Here is a 21,820-nt window from a genome sequence, read left to right as displayed (position 1 = left end):
TGCAACCAGTGTTGAAATACTGGCAGGGTCACACTTGACGGACAGGTTTCAGCTGAGCTTCCAGACTAAGGGAGATTAGGAAGAAGAACCTGGCTGTCTACTTCTGAAAAGAATCAGCCAGTGAAAACCTATGAATAGCAGCAGAACATTGTCTGATACGGTGCCAGAAGATGAGCCCCCCAGGTTGGAAGGCACCCAAAATACGACTGGGGAAGAGCTGCCTCGTCAAAGTAGAGTCGACCTTAATGACGTGGATGGAGTCAAGCCTTCGGGACCTTCATATCTCTTCAAATGAGAAGAAACAGCTGCAAACATCCATTAATAATCAGAACATGGAACGTACAAAGTATGAATCTATGAAAATTGGAAATCATCAAAAATGAAATGGAACACATAAATATTGATATTCTAGGCGTTAGTGAGCTGAAATGGACCGGCGTTGGCCATTTTGAATTGGACAATCATACGACCTACTATGCTGGGAATGACAACTTGAAGAGGAATGGTGTTACATTGATCATCAAAAAGAACATTTCGAGGTCTATCCTGAAGTAAATGCTGTCAGTGATAGGACAATATTCTACAAGGAAGACCAGTTGATACAACTGCTGTTCAAATTTATGCACCAACCGCTAAGGCCGAAGATGAAGAAGGTGAAGATTCTTTACCAACTTCCATAGTCTGAAATTGATCAAACATGCAATCAGGATGCATTGATAATTACTGGTGATTGAAATGTGAAAGTTGGAGACAGAAAAGAAGAATCAGTAGTTGAAAAATACGGCCTTGGTGACAGAAATGATGCTAGAAATTGAATGACAGAATTTTGCAAGACCAATGACTTCATTGCAAATACCTTTATTCACCAACATAAACAGTGACTATATACGTGTACCTCACCAGATGTAATACACAGGAATCAAATCAACTACATCTGTGGAAAGAGATAATGGAAAAGCTTAATATCATCAGTCAGAACAAGGCCAGGGACGAACTGTGGAACAGACCATCAATTGCTCATATGCAAGTTCAAGTTGAAGCTGAAAAAAATTAGAACAAGTCCACAAGAGCCAAAGTATGACCATGTGCATATCCCACCTGAATTTAGAGACCATCTCAAGAATAGATTTGACAAGTTGAACACTAATGACCAAAGACCAGGGAAGTTGTGGAATGACATCAGGGACATCGAACATGAAGAAAGCAAGACGTCATTAAAAAGATAGGAAAAAAAAGATCAAAATGGATGTCAGAAGAGACTCCAGAACTTGCTCTTGAATGTCAGCTAGCTAAAAGCAAAACGAAAAATTGATGAAGTAAAAGCTGAACAGAAGATTTCAAAGGGCAGCTCAAGAGGACAGACATGTACAAAGACCTGGAATTAGAAAACTAAAAGGGAAGAACATGCTTAGCATTTCTCAAGCTGAACTGAAGAAAAAATTCAGGCCTTGAGTTGCAATGTTGAAGGATTCCATGGGGAAAATACTAAATGACGCAGGAAGCATCTAAAGAAGATGGAAGGAATACACAGAGTCACTATACCAAAAAGAATTGGTTGATGTTCAGCCATTTCAGGAGGTACCATATGATCAGGAACCAATGGTACTGAAGAAAGAAGTCCAAGCTGCACTGAAGACATTGGTGAAAAACAAGGCTCCAGGAATTGACGGAATACCACTTGAGATGTTTCAACAAATGGTTGCAGCACTGGAGGTGCTCACTCGTCTATGCCAAAAAATTTGGAAGACAGCTACCTGGCCAACTGACTGGAAGGGATCCATATTTATGCCTATTCCCAAGAAAGGTGATCCCACCCAATGTAGAAATTAGCAAACAATATGATTAATATCACAGGCAAGTAAAATTTTGCTGAATATCATTCAAAAGTGGTTACATCAGTACATCAACCAGGAACTGCCAGAAATTCAAGCTGGATTCTGAAGAGGTTGTGAAAGGAGGGATATCATTGCTGATGTCAAATGGATCCTGGCTGAAAGCAGAGACCTGTGTTTTATCACTATGCAGAGGCATTCGACTGTGTGAATCATAGTAACTTATGGATAACATTGCAAAGAATGGAAATTCCAGAACACTTAATTGTGCTCATGAAGAACCTCTACATAGATCAAGAGCCAGTTGTTTCAACAGAACAACGGAGATACTGTGGTTTAAAGTCAGGAAAGGTGTGCGTCAGGGTTGTATCCTTTCACCATACCTGTTCAGTCTGTGCACTGAGCAAATAACCCCAGAAGCTGGACCATATCAAGAAGGATTGGAGGAAGACTCATTAAGAACTTGGATTATGCAGATGACACAACTTTGCTTGCTGAAAGTGAAGAGGACTCAAAGCACTTAGTGATGAAGATCAAAGACCACAGCCTTCAGTATGGATTACACCTTAACATAAAGAAAACAAAAATCCTCACAACTGGACCAATACGCACAATGTCATGATAAACGGAGAAAAGACTGAAATTGTCAAGGATTTCATTTAATATGGATCCACAGTCAATACCCATGGAAGCAGCAGGCAAGATATCAAATGATGCATTGCATGGGCAGATCTGCTGGAAAAGATTTCTTAAAGTGTTGAACAGCAAAGATGTCACCTTGAAGACTAAGGTGTGCCTGACCCAAATTGTGGTGTTTTCACTCGTCTCATATGTATGTGAAAGCTGGACAGTGCATAAGGAAGAACAAAGAAGAACTGATGTCTTTGAATTGTGGTGTTGGTGATGAATATTGAATATACCATGGTTTGCTGAAAGAACGAACAAATCTGTCTTTGAAGAAGTACAACCAGAATGCCCCCTAGAAACAAGGATGGCAAGACTACATCTCATGTACTTTGGACATGTTATCAGGAGTGACGAGTCCCTGGAGAGAGACATCTTGCTTGGTAAAGTAGAGGGTCAGCGAAGAAGAGGAAGACCCTCAACAAGACGGATTGACGCAGTGGCTGCAACAATGGGGTCAAGCATAACGATAATTGTGGGAATGGTGGGGGACGGGGCAGTGTTTCGTTGTGTTGTACATAGGATCACTATGAGTCGGAGCCAACCTGACGGCACCGAACAACAACAGAATGAGAACAAGTTGGTGCCCAACCTATGTATTTTCTGAAATGATTAACTGAAATAAAACAGAAATTACAATAACAGCTGTCATTTATAAAGTATTTACCTTATCCCGGATACAACGTTAAGGACTTTATATAAGGTATCTTATTTAGTGTTCACAGTGACTCTATTATGTAAGTTTTATTGGACACATTTTACAGTTACGAGTACTAAAACTTGGAGAGGAAAGTGACTTTCTCAAGGTTACATTATCTACTTATCTCAGTTCCGAAAAACCCAAACCCGTTTGATGTCAACTCATGATGACCCCATGTGTTACAGAGTAAAACTGCTGCATAGGGTTTTCTTGGCCGTAAAGAAAAAAAATTTTTTTTTTTTTTTTAATCTTTACAGAAGCAGATTGCCAAGTTTTTCTCCCCCAGAGCCGCTGTGTAGGCTTGAACTACCAACCTTTATGTTAGTAGTTGAGCGCGACCTAGGAATCTCATCTCAGGTTCCAGCTCTCCCCTTGTATATGGCTATTGATCACCTGAAGGTTCAAGAAAGAGACTCTATCAGCCCACTTTAGATAGGTTGACTCTTTCTTTAGTCAGGGTGGACAGAAAAAGCCACGGTGCTTTGCAGACCACCCACATTAGTACCTAGGTAACTCAGGAGCAAGAGCTACTGACACTTAGGTCAGAGTGATGCAGACCTGGAAGGGTTTCACAGCCCAGCGTAGGGTTCTTTTTGGTGGGGAGAACATGGGCTTTGTAATCAGACGAGCCTGGGGTCCAAATGTGGTCAAGTCACTGACTCCTCAAGTGTCCACATCTATAAAACCAGGAATCATAGTGCCTCCTTCACAGAGATGCATTCCAAATTGAATGAGATAGTTTCTGTAAGTACCTATCATAATGTGTGTCACTTAACAGGTGCTCATGGAATAACTTTAAAAAACACATAGTTCCTTAATAGTAGACAAGAACTAGTCTAGGTAAAGGGAAAGACAACACACAATACAGGAGAGGTCAGCACAGCTAGACTAAATCAAAAGCAAAGAAGTTTCCTGAATAAACTGAACGCTTTGAAGGCCTGCGTAGGAGGGATGGGGGTTTGGAGACCATGGTTTCAGGGGACATCTAGGTCAATTGGCATAATAAAATCTGTTAAGAAAACATTCTGCATCCCACTTTGGAGAGTAGCGTCTGGGGTCTTAAATGCTAGCAAGCGGCCATCTAAGATGCATCAATTGGTCTTAACCCACCTGGAGCAAAGGAGAATGAAGAACATCAAAGACACAAGGTAATTATAAGCCCAAGAGACAGAAAGGCATATAAATCAGAGACTACATAAGCCTGAGACCAGAAAAACTAGATGGTGCTCAGCTACAACTGATGACTGCCCTGACAGGGAACACAACAGAGAACCCCTGAAGGAGCAGGAGAGCAGTGGGATGCAGACCTCAAATTCTCATAATAAGACCAGACTTAATGGAATAAACTCAATGGCAGTGGGTGGGTTTATATAAATTTTTGTATGAGAGACTGACTTGACTTGTAAGCTTTCACTTAAAGCACAATAAAAATTAAAAAAAAAAAAAAATACTCAGCTCCTTATACCATTTTACTTTGCTTGTGTTAACAAAAGACTTCCCAGGCATCCTGAAGGGTTTTGGTCCCAGCAAGAGAGTGTTTGGAAGATAATATGTTCTTTAGTTTCTCAAAAGCAGGTCCATTCTTTAGAGCCAACTTTACTTTTTGTGTCCTGTGTTTCCCTCCAAGGTAGGAGGTGGGCTGATGCTTTCTCTTCTGCCTCCCACTATCTTGTTCTCCCTAAAGTATTCTCTCACCTCCCCTTTGTGATTTCCTTAAGTGCTTTTAATGGCTGCTTGACACTAGAAGGATGTTCCCAAGAGTCATTCAATTTGTAATCACTGCTTGTTGCTTGATGTGAACTTGCCGATGACCTCTGGGAATGCAGGGGAGGGGCTGGAGGAGGGAGCAAGGCTCTGCTCCAGCAAAGCAATGAAGTGTCCGTGAGTAGCTGGCAGGCAGCTGGAGGAGGGGCTCCGAAGATTGTTCTCACGCCTTCTACCACCTCTGTCCTGCACGTCTGGAAGTGTAATCAGTAGAGGATTGTGGTATGGGTGAACTCCCATATTCTTAAACACCACCAACCAAAAAAAAAAAACTTAGAGATAATGAGCACAGGGCAGCTAGAAGTGCATTTCAACAGTGTCTCTGTGTTAAGACAGTTGGGAGAAATGAGGTACACTTAGGAACAGCCTGTGTACGGCTAGAGCCAATCATCTATGATCCAGGGCCTGCCACCTGGGCACCTAGATTGCCCCCTCCGTATACACTTTTTTTGTTTTTGTACCTTCTGACTGTGACTGTCTTCCCCAAGAGGAGGGTGATTGAACTACAAGAAATGGAGGGAAAGGGCAAACCCCTTGTGTCTTCATTCTACAAATGTTAGACATGCAGCTTCTAACCAGGGCTGTAAGTGATGAGTCATAATACTTGCTCTTGAGCAGCAGCTTGTTGTCTAGAAGAGGAGAAGCCAAGTATCAGTACTGGGTTATTATCAGCACAAGAGACACCTCTGGTAGCAGGTGACCAATGCCAGGGAAATGGATCACACACTAGGTGCTTCATGCAGCCTTAGCCCCAAAGCACGCAGCCAGGACTTCAGCACTATTCACAGGCTCCATCCTGAGCTCCTCAACCCTATTCACCTTGCATTCCATCTCCTAAGCCTACTTGGACCTGCTGAAATTCAGACTTTGTAATGAATTACCGTATCCTGTTTATGGACACGGCTTCCTGCTCAGGGCTGCCACTCTGCTCATCTTTGCCAGTTCTGACACTAGCCTTACTTCCATGGTTGTTGCCTTGCTCACCCAGTCTGACCAGTCTCAGGCTCCTACATTTCCATGAACAGGTAACTGCTGAGCTTCCCTGGGCCCTACAAGTAGAACTTGGAAGTGAGTCTCTATAAGATGGAGTCATCAGCACGGTCTTCACCAAAGATGTAGGACTGGAAGGCTAGTTATGATTTGGGTGGGGAAAGAGAAAAGATATGGATATTCCTGGCTGGAGCAAGGGAGTTCCTTGTTACAACTTGTTAACAGCTGTTAAAACGAGCAGTGTGAAGGAGAAGTTTGGAATTGGAGCAGCCACTGAGATTTAAGGATTATCTATGGATTTCAGTGTCATTACTGTTCTTTTACCAAAGAAGGAGGGAAAAATGAAAGAACGTAGAGATTCTAGTATGGGGTTAATGTCAGATTCATGAAGTCATTCTATTCGCCTCCTCCAGACAATTTTTACATTCCTTTGCTAAACCTAATTTGAGACTCCGGGTTTGACCCCAAGTAAGAGTTCCCTTTATAGCCCGTTGTGACCATCCAAGCCAATTAAAATAAATCGGCCCAAAGTGGGTGATGATCTTGTCTTTCATGTAGACAGTAGTTCCCAGCCTTGAGCGCTAGACCCCTCCAAGTTAATCTAACACCATTTCCAAAGCCTCACCTTCCCGTTCTCTTCAGTAGACAAGAGGAGGCACATGATCAGCCACCAGAGTCCTTCAGTCCCATCAGGGCTCCTGGTGCTGTCAGAGATCTGACTCAGGAGAGATGGCCGGAGAAGCAGCTTGGGAAGGAAATGCACTTTCTTTTCCAGCTGATAATAAAGCAAGTAGTTCCACAGGCTTTTCTTACACTCTAGCACACAGAATTATCACTTTTTTTATTTCCTTTCTGTAATGTATTTCAGCCAAGGGCCCCCAAGATAAGTTTTTATGGAGAAGTAGGTTTATTGTTTTGCAGCAAATTTTTTTTTTAATTTGAAACCCCCCCTCCCCCCAAAATTCTCTTGTCTTTCTCTCAGAGTGGTAGGCTGAGTTATTTATTTTGTTGTCATTCCCTCAGTCCTGCCCCACCATGCTGGGCTGAGTGAAGACTGCAGTGGGATGTTTTATACGTAGCCAGTGGGTGAGAAAAGCAATAGATCTATACACTTTCTGTTAAGTTCTCATGCTGATGTAAAAGAGCCATCTGATACATTTATTATTCTATGTAAAATTTAAGTCTGACTGAGGCTTATAGAATATGAGAGCCTTAATGATAATCTAATCCAAGAAAGAAGGAGGGGAACCGAGCAATATGTAGTGAAAATCTGCTATGTGCAGGGCACTACCTCACACTCCCTTTCATAAGGAGTGTTAGCACTTAATGAGCATATACCATGTTGCTGGGCCCTGGGCTGCACTAGCACATTCATAAAGAACCTGGCAATTACTGACCCTATTTTATAGATGAGGAAACTGAGACCCAGAGGAGTACATTTTATCCAGGCGTATCCAGTTAAAAAGTGGAAGCACTGGATTCAAACCATGGCCTCTCTGACAGCAGAGCCTGTGCTGCCTCTGCTTCTCAATCTGAAGGTCAGGGCTGAGAGTTCCCACAGCAGGAGCCCTGCCATCTAGATTGCTGACAAGTGCCTCAAGTAGGCAGCTTTAAAGGGTGACCAGGCCTTACTTGGTTCTAAGGAGCGCATTCTCCTGGTGCCCTTTGTGGTGTTTGGACTACCCCTTCTGGCTATACCTTGTAATTGGGCCAATAGAAGCAATTTCCAGCTATCATAAATAAATCTTTTAACACCTGATTTATATTGAGACTGAGCCATAAGCAGAATCATCTGCACATTGATGACAGAAAACAAGTTTGAAGTGGTAGGGTTATGCTATTTGGGTGCTGGCTTCAGGAAAAACTAGGAAGAAGACAGTGTTATCTTTAATAATCTTTATCTGCTTTTAGTACCCAGCGTTTATACCCTTGTCCTGGCTTTTTAAAGGTGATCATTTCTTTTTCCCCAGCAAAACTTAACCATCCACCACCTTATCCCATGAGCTCCGAACGTGACAGCTGACTCACCCAGAAACTCATGACTCTGCTTAAGTGGTTTATGATAGTCCCATGACCTACTCTTCTTTTGTAATATATACTGATTTTTATCTCTAGGGGCTCAGACAGAAGGAACCTTTTAGTATAGTACCTTAAACCAAAGGAACGACTCTATTAGAGACTTCAGGTTTAATGGCCTTTGGGGAGAAGATCTTTTAAATGTGGCAAAGGCCTTGACTAATTTTCACATAATAGCATGTTGGGTATCTGTCACTTTCCACAGTGCGTAGGGCAATCTTTTGAGTTCAGAGCAATGGGCTTTGTTAAAAGCTTGAGGTTGGGTGATGACATGCAAAGAATGGGAACCCACCTTTCCAGTTCCTCTTTTCTCTCTTTTCCTTAGCTTTCCTACTTGGTATTTTCATGGTTTTGGATCATCATCTCTTCTGGCCAGACTAGTCATCTCTCTCATCTGGCAGCACTGAACTGAAGTCCAGGGAGAGCCTCTGGTAAGGTTAAAAAAAAAAAAAAAAAAACTAGTGCCATCGAGGGTTAGCCGAGAGTAATTGGATGTGTTGTTCATCTCTTCAGCTGTCCACATCAAGCAGCCTTCTTCCCAATAGGGGCAGATTCCTACAGTCCAGAGCTGATGGCTGTATCATGAACTGTTAGAATATTAGGGGTGGGAGGGATAGTTTTCTTACTACCTTCCCCATTTCCTGGGGAGACTCATGGGCAGATCTTTTACTGCAAGGACAGGGATAGGACTAAGTAGTAAACAGGCAGGGAACCAGGCAGCAGGAGAGCAGGGACACTGTCTGAATGGTTCCCTTTCACAAACACCCACCTCTCAGTTACACTGATCTCAAAGAAGACATGCTGGCATAAATGTCTTGAGATTTTCCCTACCCAGGCATAAGAAACATTCTTGTAGTTTCCTGTTCCCCAGAGCCCTTTCACTGCCAGTGGCATAGGCCTTAGGACTCTTGGACAAGTGAGTCTAACTTTGGCAAAGAGAGAGCCGTCATCTCTGCTTGGGAGCAAGTCTCTGTTCACTCCAGACCTCCAGCACCATCAGATTGGCACCTGTGTTATCCTTGCAAGCTGAGTCTCAGACCTGTGCTTGATAATATAATCACATTTGAGCAGCTTGATGCCTGCTTGCCTCCCCGCATGCAGGGTGTATATTGAGTCACCACTGGGTGTTTGTTTTTCCTTCTTTCTCTGAAACATCTGTGTGTGCTGCCTCGTGGAGTGTTGCACAGAACACAGCTTGAGTATTTTATACATAGTCCTGTTAATATTTTGGTGTCTGTCACTGTGCCAGATGCCATATGGAGCCCTAGTACCCCTCTCATGTCCTGTTCTTTCCCATCCACATCCCTCATCTTTTTAGGAGACAGTTCAAGTATGACCCATGAAGAGAAGCATTATAGGAGCTGCTGATGAGACACTTTCTCAGCCTACCCTCTCACACTTCATCTCTGGCCATTCTGAACTTTCCACAGCTCTCTGAACATGCCAATCTGTTTCACATCTCCAAGACTTTGCTCAAGCTGTTCCTTCCACCTGGCATGCCCTCCTACTGGTTCCGTTGTCATCCTGGAAAATACCAACCCATCTGTCAACACTGACTGATAGTCTTTTCTGACTCTTTAGGTGAAATTTACCATGTTCTCCTTCTCTCATAGCACTTAGGCTCCATTCTTGCCAGACTTCGAGGCCCTTAAGGGTAGAGATCCTATCTGGTTCACCTCTGTATTCCCATCACCCAGCCCAGCCCAGTCACTGGCACATAGTAGGGGCGCAGTCATTGTGAGGTGAGAGAGAAGGGGCTGACTTTGGATGGGAGTAACATAAAAGCAGTTGACTTGGGTTGAGTGCTGTATGCGAAACACTTTACATCCATGATCTCATTTAATGCTAATGTCAACTCTGAAAGCTAGATCCTGATATTTTCTCCTTCCGGACTTGCTCTCACATACACAGAGACACACATATACTTATCATTTTATATCCCATCATCCAGTTCTATTTTCTTATAGCACTTCCCAGTACCTGAAATTATATGTTTACTTGTTTATTATTTGTCTCCTTTACTAGAAATTAAGCTCCAGTCTTGTTCACTGCTGTAATCCCAGCAACTGTTAAACAGTGCCTAAAATATTAAGTGTCATCAATAAACATTTGTTCAGTGAATGAATGAATAAATGAATGATTGAGCCCCCATTTCACAGATAATGAAGAAATGGAGGCTTGTTGTTGTTGTTAGTTGCCACAGAGTTCACTACAACTCATGGCGACATTATGTATAAGAGAATGATATGTTGCCCAGTCCTGTGCCATCTTCATGATCATTGATATGTTTGACTCTGTTGTTACAGCTATTGTGTCATAACTTCCAACCTAGAGGGCTCACCTTCCAGCCTATATCAGACAATATTCTGTTATGATCTGTAAGATTTTCATTGGCTAATTTTTGGCAGTAGATTACCAGGCCTTTCTTCCTAGTCTGTCTTAGTCTGAAAGCTCTGCTGCCATCTTTCCAGCACGGGTGACCCAGCTGGTTTTTGAAATACAGGTGGAATAGCTTCTGGCATCACAGCGACATGCAAGCCATCACAGTACAACAAGCTGACATGCGAGTGGTAGAATGGAGGCTTAGAGAGGTTAAATAGCTTTGCCAAGGTCACATAGCTCGAAAGTTGAAGAGCTTGCACAGGGATCCAGGTCTTTCTTACTCCAAAGTGGACAATCCTGACATATTATATTGCCTCCTATAGAAGTTCCCAAGTACACAGATCTTAGTGCTCCTAGGAGAAAGGTCTGCTTTCCTGCTGAAAGTAGCCTCTGCCTTGGAGATTGGCCTTCTCCACTTTTCACCTCCCAGCGAATCCCTTACCCTACACCAAGGCGAATTGTGAGAGAAATTATGTGCCAGCTACCAGGTGTGTCCTAAGTGCCAGGCATGTTGCTAAACACTGGGAATAAAATGGGAAATGAGAGACAGGTTCAGCCCACAAGGAGCTCAAATGGCAAAGACCGACATTTACAATACACCTAGGCTAAGGCGTGCTGAATCACTGAGCCCCTGGAGGCTGCAGGAGCAAAGCAGGGGTCTGTCCAACCACCTTCATCTCTGCTTCCCTGAAGGCAGACAAGAGAATACCATCTTGGCTTAATTCAAACTCCATCCTCTAGTGAGAGAGAGTAAAAATCAGCTGAAGCCTCAAAAGATATTTACTGTGCAGCCTAATTAAAACAGTGTCTCTCACCTCAGGACAGATGGGATGGAAATTGAAAACAGTGTCTAACCCAGAGAGATTTATTCTGTCCAAAGTCCAAGAGAGAGTGTCTTGGTGGCCGGCCCTCAGTTTGCATGACGTATGCTTGGTGGAGCTTACAAGAACCAAGGTGAGAATCTAGGAAAATGATTACCTTGCAGCTAGGTTGTAACAGGAAAGTCACAGACTGACTGCAGTTGTAAAAACTGAAAAACCTATCTGTGCCTTTTTTTTTTTAAGGGAAATTATTGAATCCCCTGTAGCAGGGAGGTAGTTGTCTAGTAATTGGTATCTGAACTGGAGTTCAAGTCTGCCAAGGCCTTGGAAAAATCTGTAGCAATCAGCAGAGGTTGCTACCAGAGACGTTAGCAATAACCTGGACAAACAGACTTCTCAGGCCCCCTTGTAGCTGTTCTCGTTCATCAGCGAGTCTCACTCTTCAGGGTTAAAAATAAGGGCCAGGCCATAGTTGCAGTTCCGGCTCTGTGTAGCTGTGGGACCATGGGGAGGTCACTCCATCTCTCTGTTCCTCATTTTTTATCTATAAAATGAGAGTGTTAATGCTGTTACACAGGGTTATTGCAAAAACTGAATGGGAAAGTATTGGTGAAGTGATTAGCTCAGAGCTTAACAAATAATAATAATAGCATCCATTTACTGAGTACAGTACTTATAGTGTATCATCCTCACTTTACAGTTGTGGAAACTTTAGAGAGAAATTTCCCCCAAGGTAATGTGTGCTGGAATGTCAGCTTGAAACCATGTCGACAGCTCTTAGATGTGTACTTTTTCTACTGTCTGTCACTACCACCACAATGACTAACACAGCCTTCCCACTTTTGAATCCAGGCCTTAACTGACATTTTATATGAAGGAAAGAGGGGAACAGTGAGTTAAGCACCCCTTAATCTCTACCTTGGCCTGAAAAAATCAAAACCTGTTGCCATCGAGTTGATTCCGACTCATAGTGACCCTAAAAAACAGGGTAGGACTGCCCCATAGGGTTTCCAAGGAGCGTCTGGTGGATTCGAACTGCTGACCTTTTGGTTAGCAGCCATAGCTCTTAACCACTACACCACCAGGGTTTCCAAAACCAACCCTGTTGCTGTCGAGTCAATTCTGATTCATAGCAACCCTATAGGACAGGGTAGAACTGGCCCATAGAGTTTCCAAGGAGTGCCTGGTGGATTCGAACTGCTGACCTTTTGGTTAACAGCCGTAGCACTTAACCACTGCACCAGCAGGGCTTCCCTCCCTGAAAAGCTTGATACAGTCCTCACCTCTCTCCCTCCACAGACCATTAGGGTGAGGGGTGAGTGGATAAAATCTTGGAATCCAAGCGTGCCTTAAGAATAGCTCACCACTGGATTGTGGAGGGCTGGACATTGCCAAACAGGCAGCTATTTTCTAGGGAAGCCAGATGAGAACATTTCCTCTTAGAGGTAAACTGGTTCCTCAGGTTTCCTTGCTGAGGGAGGGCTGGATATGAGCTTGCTTCTGCTTTGCCTTCAGTGATGTCTTACGAAGCATTCTGTGTCCACCGGCCACACTCATCCTTTACCAGTAAGGGTTAGTTTTTCCTAAGAGTAGTCATAGTTTATGATGCAGCATTTTCATCCATACCTGATGCCCCCAGTGGTTGTATGTGCCTGCTCAGTGTGGTGACAGAAAAAAGGTGGAGCCTGGGTTCACCTGTGTAAATAAGCCATCTGTGAGATTCTTGGGCAGTATCTCCAAGACCAGCCAGCTGCCCTCAGTGTGTCTGGGAAGGTTTGGAAAGTTTCTAGAACAATAATAATTTATGGATTTGTTTTAGTCTTTCACTTGTTCTTTCATTCAAAAAATATTGGGATTGCCTCAAGACACATTACCTGGTGCTGGTGGTGTAATAGGGAACAAAATAGTTAAGGACCTTCTTCATCTCAAAATAATTTCAGATAGCGATCAGTGTTATGAAGACAATACAACAATCTAATGTAATGGTGCAGGAGAGGGAGGGGGGCTACTTGAGATTGCTTGGTCAGGGAAAGCCTCCGCAAAGGTGACATTGGAGGTGAGACCTGAATGTTAAGGAGCTAGTCATTCTAAGAGGTGAGGAGAAGCTTTTGAGACAGAACAGCACAGGCAAAACCCTTAAGGCAGGAGTAAGCTTGGCTTATTTGAGGAACAGAAAGCAAGCCAATGTGGCCAGAAGGTGGCATGCATCACGTTGGAGAGGTAAGCAGGTGCCAAAGCATGTAGGGATTTGTGGGACATAGGTTTTATTCTGACAGCTATAGGAAGCCATTGAAGGATTTTAAAGTGGAGCAGTGACATAATCTGTTGCACATGTTAGCAGTATTATTCTAAATGCTTTTTGAAAAATAGACAGTTATGAAGAGTAGAAGTAGGAAGACCAGTCAAGAGACAACTGTGGTAGTTCAAGGAAGAAACTATGGTGGCAGTGAAGAAGTGGAATGGACAGATATGGGATCAGTTGTGCAGGGTGAGTCAACAGGACTTGCTGTTAGACTCAATGGACAGGGAGATGATGCCCTTAAGGCTTTGAGCACAATGCTTGGCATATAAAAAGCACTCAATAAATGATAGCAACTATTGTTGTTATTAACAAACAGCCTATTATCAAACACCAGAGAACAATCCAATGATAGCATGGTGCTTACAGAGAAGTTGGCTCTTCTCTTTTGTTAATAAATGATAGTCTTAGAGACAATGGAGGTTTCAAGTATGGTAGTGTATTCAAGAACAAGAAACTGACTTTCAGTCAGTCTCACTCTTAGCTTTGGTTTCTTCATGTGATATTACTACATAACTACAAAGTGTGTTGAGCACGTAACACATGCCAGGTACCATGTCATGCTCTTTATATACATGCTGTCTTAGTTATCTAGCACTGCTGTAACAGAAGTACCACAAGTAAATGTCTCTAACAAACAGAAGTTTATTCTTTCACAGTTCAGGGGGCTAGAAGTTGGCATTCAGGGCACCAGCTCCCAGGGAAGGCTTTCTCTCTTTGTTGGTTCTAGGGGAAGGTCTTTGTCCTCAATCTTCCCCTGGTCTAGGAGCTTCTCAGTGCAGGGACCCCAGATCCAAAGGATGAACTCCACTCCAGGTACTTCTTTCTTCGTGGTATGAGGTCCCTCTCCTCTCTCCTCTACCCTCTCTTTTATACCTCAAAAGAGATTGACTTAAAATACAGCCTAATACTATAGATTGATTCCTACCTCATTAACATAACTGCCTTTAATCCTGCCTCAATAACATCATAGAGGTTAGAATTTATAACACATAGGATAATCATATCAGATCACAAAATGGTAGACAACCACACAGCACTGGGAATCATGGCCTAACGAAGTTGATACATATTTTTTGGGGGGACACAGTTCAATCCATGGCACATGTCAAGCACTCCATATACATTAATCTCATTTGATCCTCCCAACAGCTTGTCCAGGTACTAAATTTCCCTTTATTTCCAGGTAAGAACACTGAACTCAAAGTGCCACAGCTAGTTAAGTGGCAGAGCTGTGACTCAAACCCAGGTATTTCTAACTCCTAGATCCACATTCATAACCCATTGCAGTATAAGGAAAGTAGCACTAGGTCTCGAGGGTTGGTTGGTATGCGTCCAACTTCAAATTTTCTACAACTTCCGGGCCTCAATTCAAGCTCATCACTCAAAACTACTAAGAACTATTTTGTGACACTTAAAAAAAAAAAAAAAGCCCGCTATTCATACAGAGATTAGAGAAGTGTTGAGAGTATATTTATTTATTGATCCTTTCTCCCTGTTCCTTTAGTAACTTGTAAGATGTAGAGCTGAGGCAACAGGAAATTTGAAGTCCAGCTTTTTATTAAATCTTCTGTTTAAGATTTCTGTGGAAGGAAACTGCTTGAGAGAAATTTGGTTTCCATTATTCACATGCCAAGAGAAGATGAGGAAACTGGGTCTGGTGGATTTTCTGAAAGTGTGGGGAGCAGGGAAGGTAAACCCTTGGGCTATTTTCTGCTTCTAGCCGTCCCACCCCCTAGAGTCGCCTGGGCCCTAACTGGGGACATGGGAAAGATTCCTTTTAGCCCTCACCACAGGACATCCACAGTTATGTGAAATCCAGCACTGCTGGGGCAAGGGAGGGAGTTTGGAGAAGACCACCATAACGGCAGAGAAAAGGGAATGCTTACTGCCCCATGGCATTTTCGTTTTGAAGTTCAATAGAAACCTGAATGATAACATGGAATTTATTTCAGGGAAGAGGAACAGACAGACAGACACATGCCATACCATGCCAGGTCATCTCCCCACAGTCACTCCAGTGTTGCCAAGGGAATGGGCAAAGGGTCATGCCTATTACTGTAATTATTGTAAATCTCTAAAAGATAATTTCTGGAGGGCAGTTTAGCAATGATATGTCAGAAGCCTTTAAAAATACATATTCATTGCTTCTTGGGAAATCCTGGTGGCATAGTGGTTAAGTGCTATGGGTGCTAACCAAAAGGTTGGCAGTTCAAATCTACCAGGTGCTCCTTGGAAACTCTATGGGGCAGTTCTGCTCGGAGCTGTAGGGTCACTATGAGGCAGAATTGACTCAATGGCAGTGGTTTTTGGTTTTTTTGCTCCTTGAGAAATGGCTGATTCTAGGACTAGGGCAGGAAATATATAGGATGACGCACTAGTATCTTGTTGTGCCAGAAAGTAAGGAAGTGCTCTGAAAACACTTTGATAGGGGTATGTTAGGCAAAGCTGGAACCATTTGAGTAACAAAGTCAATAAAGTAGTATTGAATTAAAACCCAAAGTATAAGATAAATGTCCATGAGTCTATACTGATAAAAGTAAATGACTGAATAAATAAATGAGGGAGAAGAAACAAATTTTATATGCAGAAGAATTTGAAATAATTATGTAGATCTTCCACCTCAAGGAGGGGGAAGCATAACTCCTCGTTCTTTAACCATAGGCTGCATATCGTGACTTCCTTCCAGATAGTGCATATGGAAAAGGGGAAGAAGAGTGACTTTACAGTGGAGAAACCTACAAACACTACCTCAGCCAGGTGATCAAGGTCAGCATCAACAGTGATAAGTCATATTGATAGTATGTACTTTGAGATGATACTTTACTTCAGTGGTTTTCCTTCTAAAAACCTATAACCCCGGTCTACTCATGAGAAAAGTATCAGGCAAATACCAATTGAGGGGCATTCTACAAAATACCTGACCGGTACTTCTCAAACCTGTCAAGGTCATCAAAAACAAGAAAAATCTGAGAAATTGTCACAGGCAAGAAAAGCCTAGGGAGACACTACAACTAAATGTAATGTGGTATCCTGGGTGAAATCCTGGAATACGAAAAGGATGCTAGGGGAAAGCTAAGGAAATTTGAATAAAATATGAACTTTGGTTAATAATAATATATCGATACTGATTCATTGTAACAAATGTACCTTACTAATATGGGATGTTAATAGGTGAAACTGGATATGAGAACCCTCTGTACCATCTTTGCAAGTTCGCTGTAAATCTAAAACTGTTGTAAAAAATAAAGCTTTGTTTTTTTTGAATGCCCTGTAACCCAGGAGGTTCTCTACCAAAAACTAAACCTGTTGCCATCGAGTCAACTCTGACTCATAGTGACCCTATAGGACAGAGTAGTCTGTTCTATTAAGTCTGTAATTTTTACAGAAGCAGACTGCCACGTTTTTTTCCGGCAGAGCAGCTGGTGGGTTCAAACCACCCACCTTTCTGTTACCAGCTGAACACTTAGCCACTGAGCCATCAGGGCTCCTGGAGTTTCCCTAGAAGGGAACTTTTTTCTTAGGAAATAATTAAGGATGAACCTAAAGATTCACTCACAGGATTTGTGTCATTGAGGTATGGATAATAGTGAAAAGATAGAAATAGCTTAAGTGTCCAAAATCAGGTATGGTAAACCAGAAGAACCATTGCTATCGAGATGATTCTGACTCATAGTTACCCTACAGGACAAAGGAGAACTGCCCTATAGGGTTTCCAAGAATGTAAATCCTTAGCAGGTTGCCACATCTTTCTCCCCTGGAGCCACTGGTGGTATTGAACTGCCAGACTTTCAGTTAAACAGCCAAGCACTTAACCACTGTGCCACCAGGGCTTCTTAGGTATGGTAAAAAAAAAAAAAAAAAAAATGGTAAATCCATACAATTCAGTCATGAATCATAATCTTACAGAAATATATTTCTTGGCAAAGAAAGATACTCATGACTGATAGTTGAGTGAAAAAAGCAAATTATGAAGAGCCTGTGAAGTATAAGCCAGTTTTATAAAAGATAGATATGTATATGTCTATATGCATAGAAGGGGGTATGGATGGATATATTTCAGTGTGGTAATGGTGATTATCCCTGGTAATAACTGTTTGCTCCAGAAAGTACAAACCATCAAAAAAAAAAAAAGTTTTTGAATAAAAAAAAAGGGGGCTGGGAATGATTCCATTCTAAATTCAGCAGTAGCAGCAGAAAAGCACTCAGTTCTAAAGGCGGGACTTCTGAGAGCAGATGGAACATTCTCAGGCTCCCATTCAAGTACCTCGGTATAGCAGGGCACTGCCTGAGCAGGCCTGCTGGCTGCTTCCCATCTTCCATAGAAGCAGACTGCCACCCACACAGCCCCTGTGGAGTGCAAAAGGGATAGCCACCTGTGAGAACAGGTTGCAAGATGCTTGGGGATCAAACTTGGCATTGTGATGGGCATGCGAATACTTCTCTCAGAGGTCTTCACGTAGGCCTCTAGGGGGCAGTCAGCTGCGAGGGCTAAGGGACAAACGCAGCATCAGCATTTCCTTCTCCATCTATAGTACTGCTACCCTTCCCTGGCATTTTTATGGTGTTGGTAAAGAATATTGAATATACCGTGGACTGCCAGAAGAACAAGCAAATCTGGCTTGGAAAAAGTAGTCAGAATGTTCCATAGAAAGTAGGATGGTGAGACCACATCTCACATACTTCAGATGTGTTATCAGGAGGGACCAGTGCCTGGAGAAGGACATCATGGTTGGTAAGAAAGCGGGTCAGCAAAAAAAGAGGAAGACCTTCAATGAGGTGAATTGACACAGTGGCTGCAACAGTGAGCTCAAGCATAACAACAATTGTGAGGATGGTGCAGGACAGAGCAGTGTTTCGTTCTGTTGTGCATAGGATCACTATGAGTTGGGACTGACTCGACGGCACCTAACAACAACAATGAAAAAGCACTTGCATGTACTTTCCATCTCACTGCAACAACTCTTGGAGGTGAACAGTATTATCCTATTTTTCAGGTGAAGAAATTGAGCCTCAGAGAACTTAAATGGCTGCTACTTATTGGCTGAGTAACTGGATGTCAGAAAATACAGGTTCATGTCTCACTTCTTCCCCAGTTTTATTTCTGAGCATTGTAGAGTCCAATTGCTTAACCTAGATCTACCATTTACAAGTAGTGTGCCTCGAGCAAGTCATTCAGACCCTCTGGGCCACAATTTTCTTATCTATAAAATGGGAATACTAATACCTACCCCATAGCTATTGTTTGGTCTCAGTTTATGATTATGTATATAAAGTGCTAAGCACAGCACATGGAACATTAAGTAAACTGTCTGTGAATAATGGCCATTATTGAAGGAGAGAGGGTTCATAGGATAAAGTAGAATGTGACTTAAAAGGTTTGAGAAGAAAGAGGCTGGAGCCATGTCACACTTTGTAAGGGCCATGGTGAGATGAGGAATCACAGGGCTCCTGCTCACGGCAGAGCTTGCTATTGAGTCTCTACTAGGTGCCGATCAAGCAGTGCCATTCCCTTGGTGTTTGGGCACAACCAGAAAAGAGGTGGAAGAACTTGGAACATTTAGGCCACCCTTCAGATTGAGGTAGAGAGGAACAGAGATAGTAAAAAGGGCATAGGAAGCAAGAAAGAAAACATTATAAATAAGAGCAAATTAACTCAGCAAGTGTGTAAGTTAGAAAGGAGCTTTGCTTTTGTCAGGTTTGGAATTTTTCTAAATTTCATTTGTCCAAGCCATCATAATTTCCCAGTTGAGGAAACTGGGTCCCGAGTTGCATAGAAGAGTCAGGACTAGAGCTCTCAAGTCCTCTCATTAGGTTTTCCCAGGATAAACTGAGAACATTTGACTATGTTTTACATCTATATCTCACTTAGTTCCACAGGTGGCACCTAAACATAAGTTCTGATCTCTTATTCATGATAACCCCCCTCACTTTCAGCCCAGGCCGATGGGCAGATGAGCGTAGGATGTAAGGGTCAAAAGTGGCAGCTTTGCTCAGTTTAGTGAGGGGGAGTGTCTCTGGATCTGAGTGTTTGGTTCATCTCACCCAGCAGCACTGATCTCAGACTTACTGAAACAAGGCAGTTACCGCCTCAGATACTGAAAGCTTGAGATTTCCCCAATTAGTTCCTCATACAATACCTGTGTGGCTTAATTTTTGGAGAATACTAAATCTGTGTTTTGAATCTCAACTGAATCTAGCCTTCCTCCCTTGCCAATACCTCGTAATTTCTCTATCCTCCTGAGTTGAATAATCCTTTTACAGCAATAATTAATTAATAAATAGACAAGGACTCAGCAGACATGAGTGATGCCAAACCAAATTAAGTTGTATTATATGCTTAGGAAAAGAAACGATTAAACTTGCTGAGGTCAGAGTGCTTGCCTCCTCATTTATTAACTCTCTCACATAAGCTACCCTCTCTGGGGACAGACACAAAAAGCCTGAACTGCCTGACTATCTGGACTGTCTAAAAAATTGTCAGGCAGTGAAACACTCCTCAATCATAATCACTTCATCAGCAGGCATTAGGAGGCTGAATGTGACTGGGGCTGGAGGCATGCCTCTGACAACCCCTTCAATTTCACAGGCATGACAGCATTCTGCTGGCTGGGCCTCTTAGTTCCGTCCTGTCACCTCAACCCCTAACTCCTAGCAGGGAGGCACTAAATCTCACATTGTCCTTCCAGTCAGACTAGGAGCTCCCAGTTCCTTTAGCTAAACATTTTGTTCCTAAAAGAATTTAGAAAAAATTATGTGCCTCCTTGTACATTTTTGAGTCTTGAAATTATATATCAAGTTTAGATAGTTGCAAAGGATGTGATTTCTGACATTATATAGTTTATATGAACTTTACGACTTTGTCAAAACTTTGGCACTGAATTTAGCCTATTGAATTTACAGGCACGATTCATTATATAATCTAATTGGCAAAGCTGGTTCTTATGATCAAACCATCAGGCCAAATCAGACTTGCTTTCTATCAGATTAAGTCCGATTTAATTTTTTTCACTTCTAATTAACATATTTGTACACACACCATGACAGCCATCTCACTTCTGAATTTTAATTCTTAGATGAGTGGATAGTCAGATGAGGTACACAGCCTTGCCAAGGGTTTATTTCCTGGATGCAGTAAGGGATCGTCTCCATTACTCTTACAGGACTTTCTCTTAGAAGCAGGGCACTCTGGAATTGTCCCGTGGTAAATCCAGGACAGTGAGAGGTATGTGTGTCTTTTCTGAAGTGGAAGTAAGGTGACTGTGAAAGTAGAGGTGACTGGAAAGAGAACCTGTAGACCCTAAGCATGTTCTTCAGCAGGTGAGTTTTAGAGAAGAGTCTATATGAAAGTTCAGGATCTGGAAATTTATTCTCTTAAAATTGTTGTTGTTAGCTGCCATCGAGTCAGCCCCCTACTCAAGGCAACAGCATGCACAACGGAATGAAATGCTGCCTGTTGCTGCTTCGTCCCCTGTGATTGGTTGCAGGTTGAACCATTGTGACCCATAGGGTATTCATTGGCTGGTTTTTGAAAGTAAATTGCCAGGCCTTTCTTCCGAGTCCATTTTAGTCTTGAAGCTCTGTTGAAAGCTGTTCAGCATCGTAACAACACATAAGTCTCCACTGACGGGTAGTGGTTGCGCGTGAGGTGCGTTAACTGGAAACCAAATGGGGTCTCCTGCATGAAAGGTGAGAATTCTACTGCCGAACCATGCTTGCCTCCTTTTTAAAATTATTCATGCCCAGAGAGCCCCTGGAAAGTCATTATGTATGCCTGAGGGCATATGTACACTAAGGGTTTGTATACTCCACTTTTACATACTAGATCCGTCCATGACTGAAATGAGACCAGTTAACTAGGCTTCACTCAGTATTTGTCTTCACCGGTTTTCTCTTTTCTAGAGACCTGCCAAGTAGAAGGATCAGAACCATGGTACTTGTACTTAGCCTTTTTATTCAATATCTGTATTTCATTAGGCTTGGAGTTGTCATAGGTAACTCTCCAAGCAAGCAAAGAAGGGCCCTGTAGCTTTTCAGATGTTTGTAGAGGATTTGGGGAACACTTGTCCTGTAATGTAATGTTTCAGATGCCAGAACTAGGAACATTGAGAGAAAGTTAGAAGGAGGCAGATTTTGACAAGAACGAAGTTGGGTTGAGGAAGAGGACTAACACTTGATCATTTGTATTATATAAAATACAGCCTTCACAATAATCCTGTACAACAGATATAATTACTGTGAAGGGACTGAGACCCAAAGAGGTTTAGTTTAC

General features: G+C 42.5%; 1 protein-coding gene across 3 annotated transcripts in view; it reads left to right on the top strand.

The window, feature by feature from the left end:
* The window catches only part of TRIM44 (tripartite motif containing 44), a 138,525-nt gene that overhangs the window by 110,821 nt on the left and 5,884 nt on the right, over window positions 1-21,820 (top strand). The window contains exon 5 of one of the 3 annotated variants that reach the window (XM_064288269.1): window positions 16,213-16,317. The exons of 1 other annotated variant lie outside the window; for it this stretch is intronic. In XM_064288269.1, coding sequence (XP_064144339.1) covers window positions 16,213-16,312 — 100 coding nt within the window. In that variant the 3' untranslated portion in view covers window positions 16,313-16,317. Of the gene's footprint in view, window positions 1-16,212; window positions 16,318-21,820 lie in introns of those variants that run through there. One more of the 3 variants, XM_064288270.1, reaches the window with a different exon arrangement.

The sequence above is a fragment of the Loxodonta africana genome, chromosome 7 (genome assembly GCF_030014295.1).
Source record: "Loxodonta africana isolate mLoxAfr1 chromosome 7, mLoxAfr1.hap2, whole genome shotgun sequence".
Taxonomy (NCBI): Eukaryota; Metazoa; Chordata; class Mammalia; order Proboscidea; family Elephantidae; genus Loxodonta; species Loxodonta africana.
This window is presented reverse-complemented; position numbering and strand designations above follow the sequence as displayed.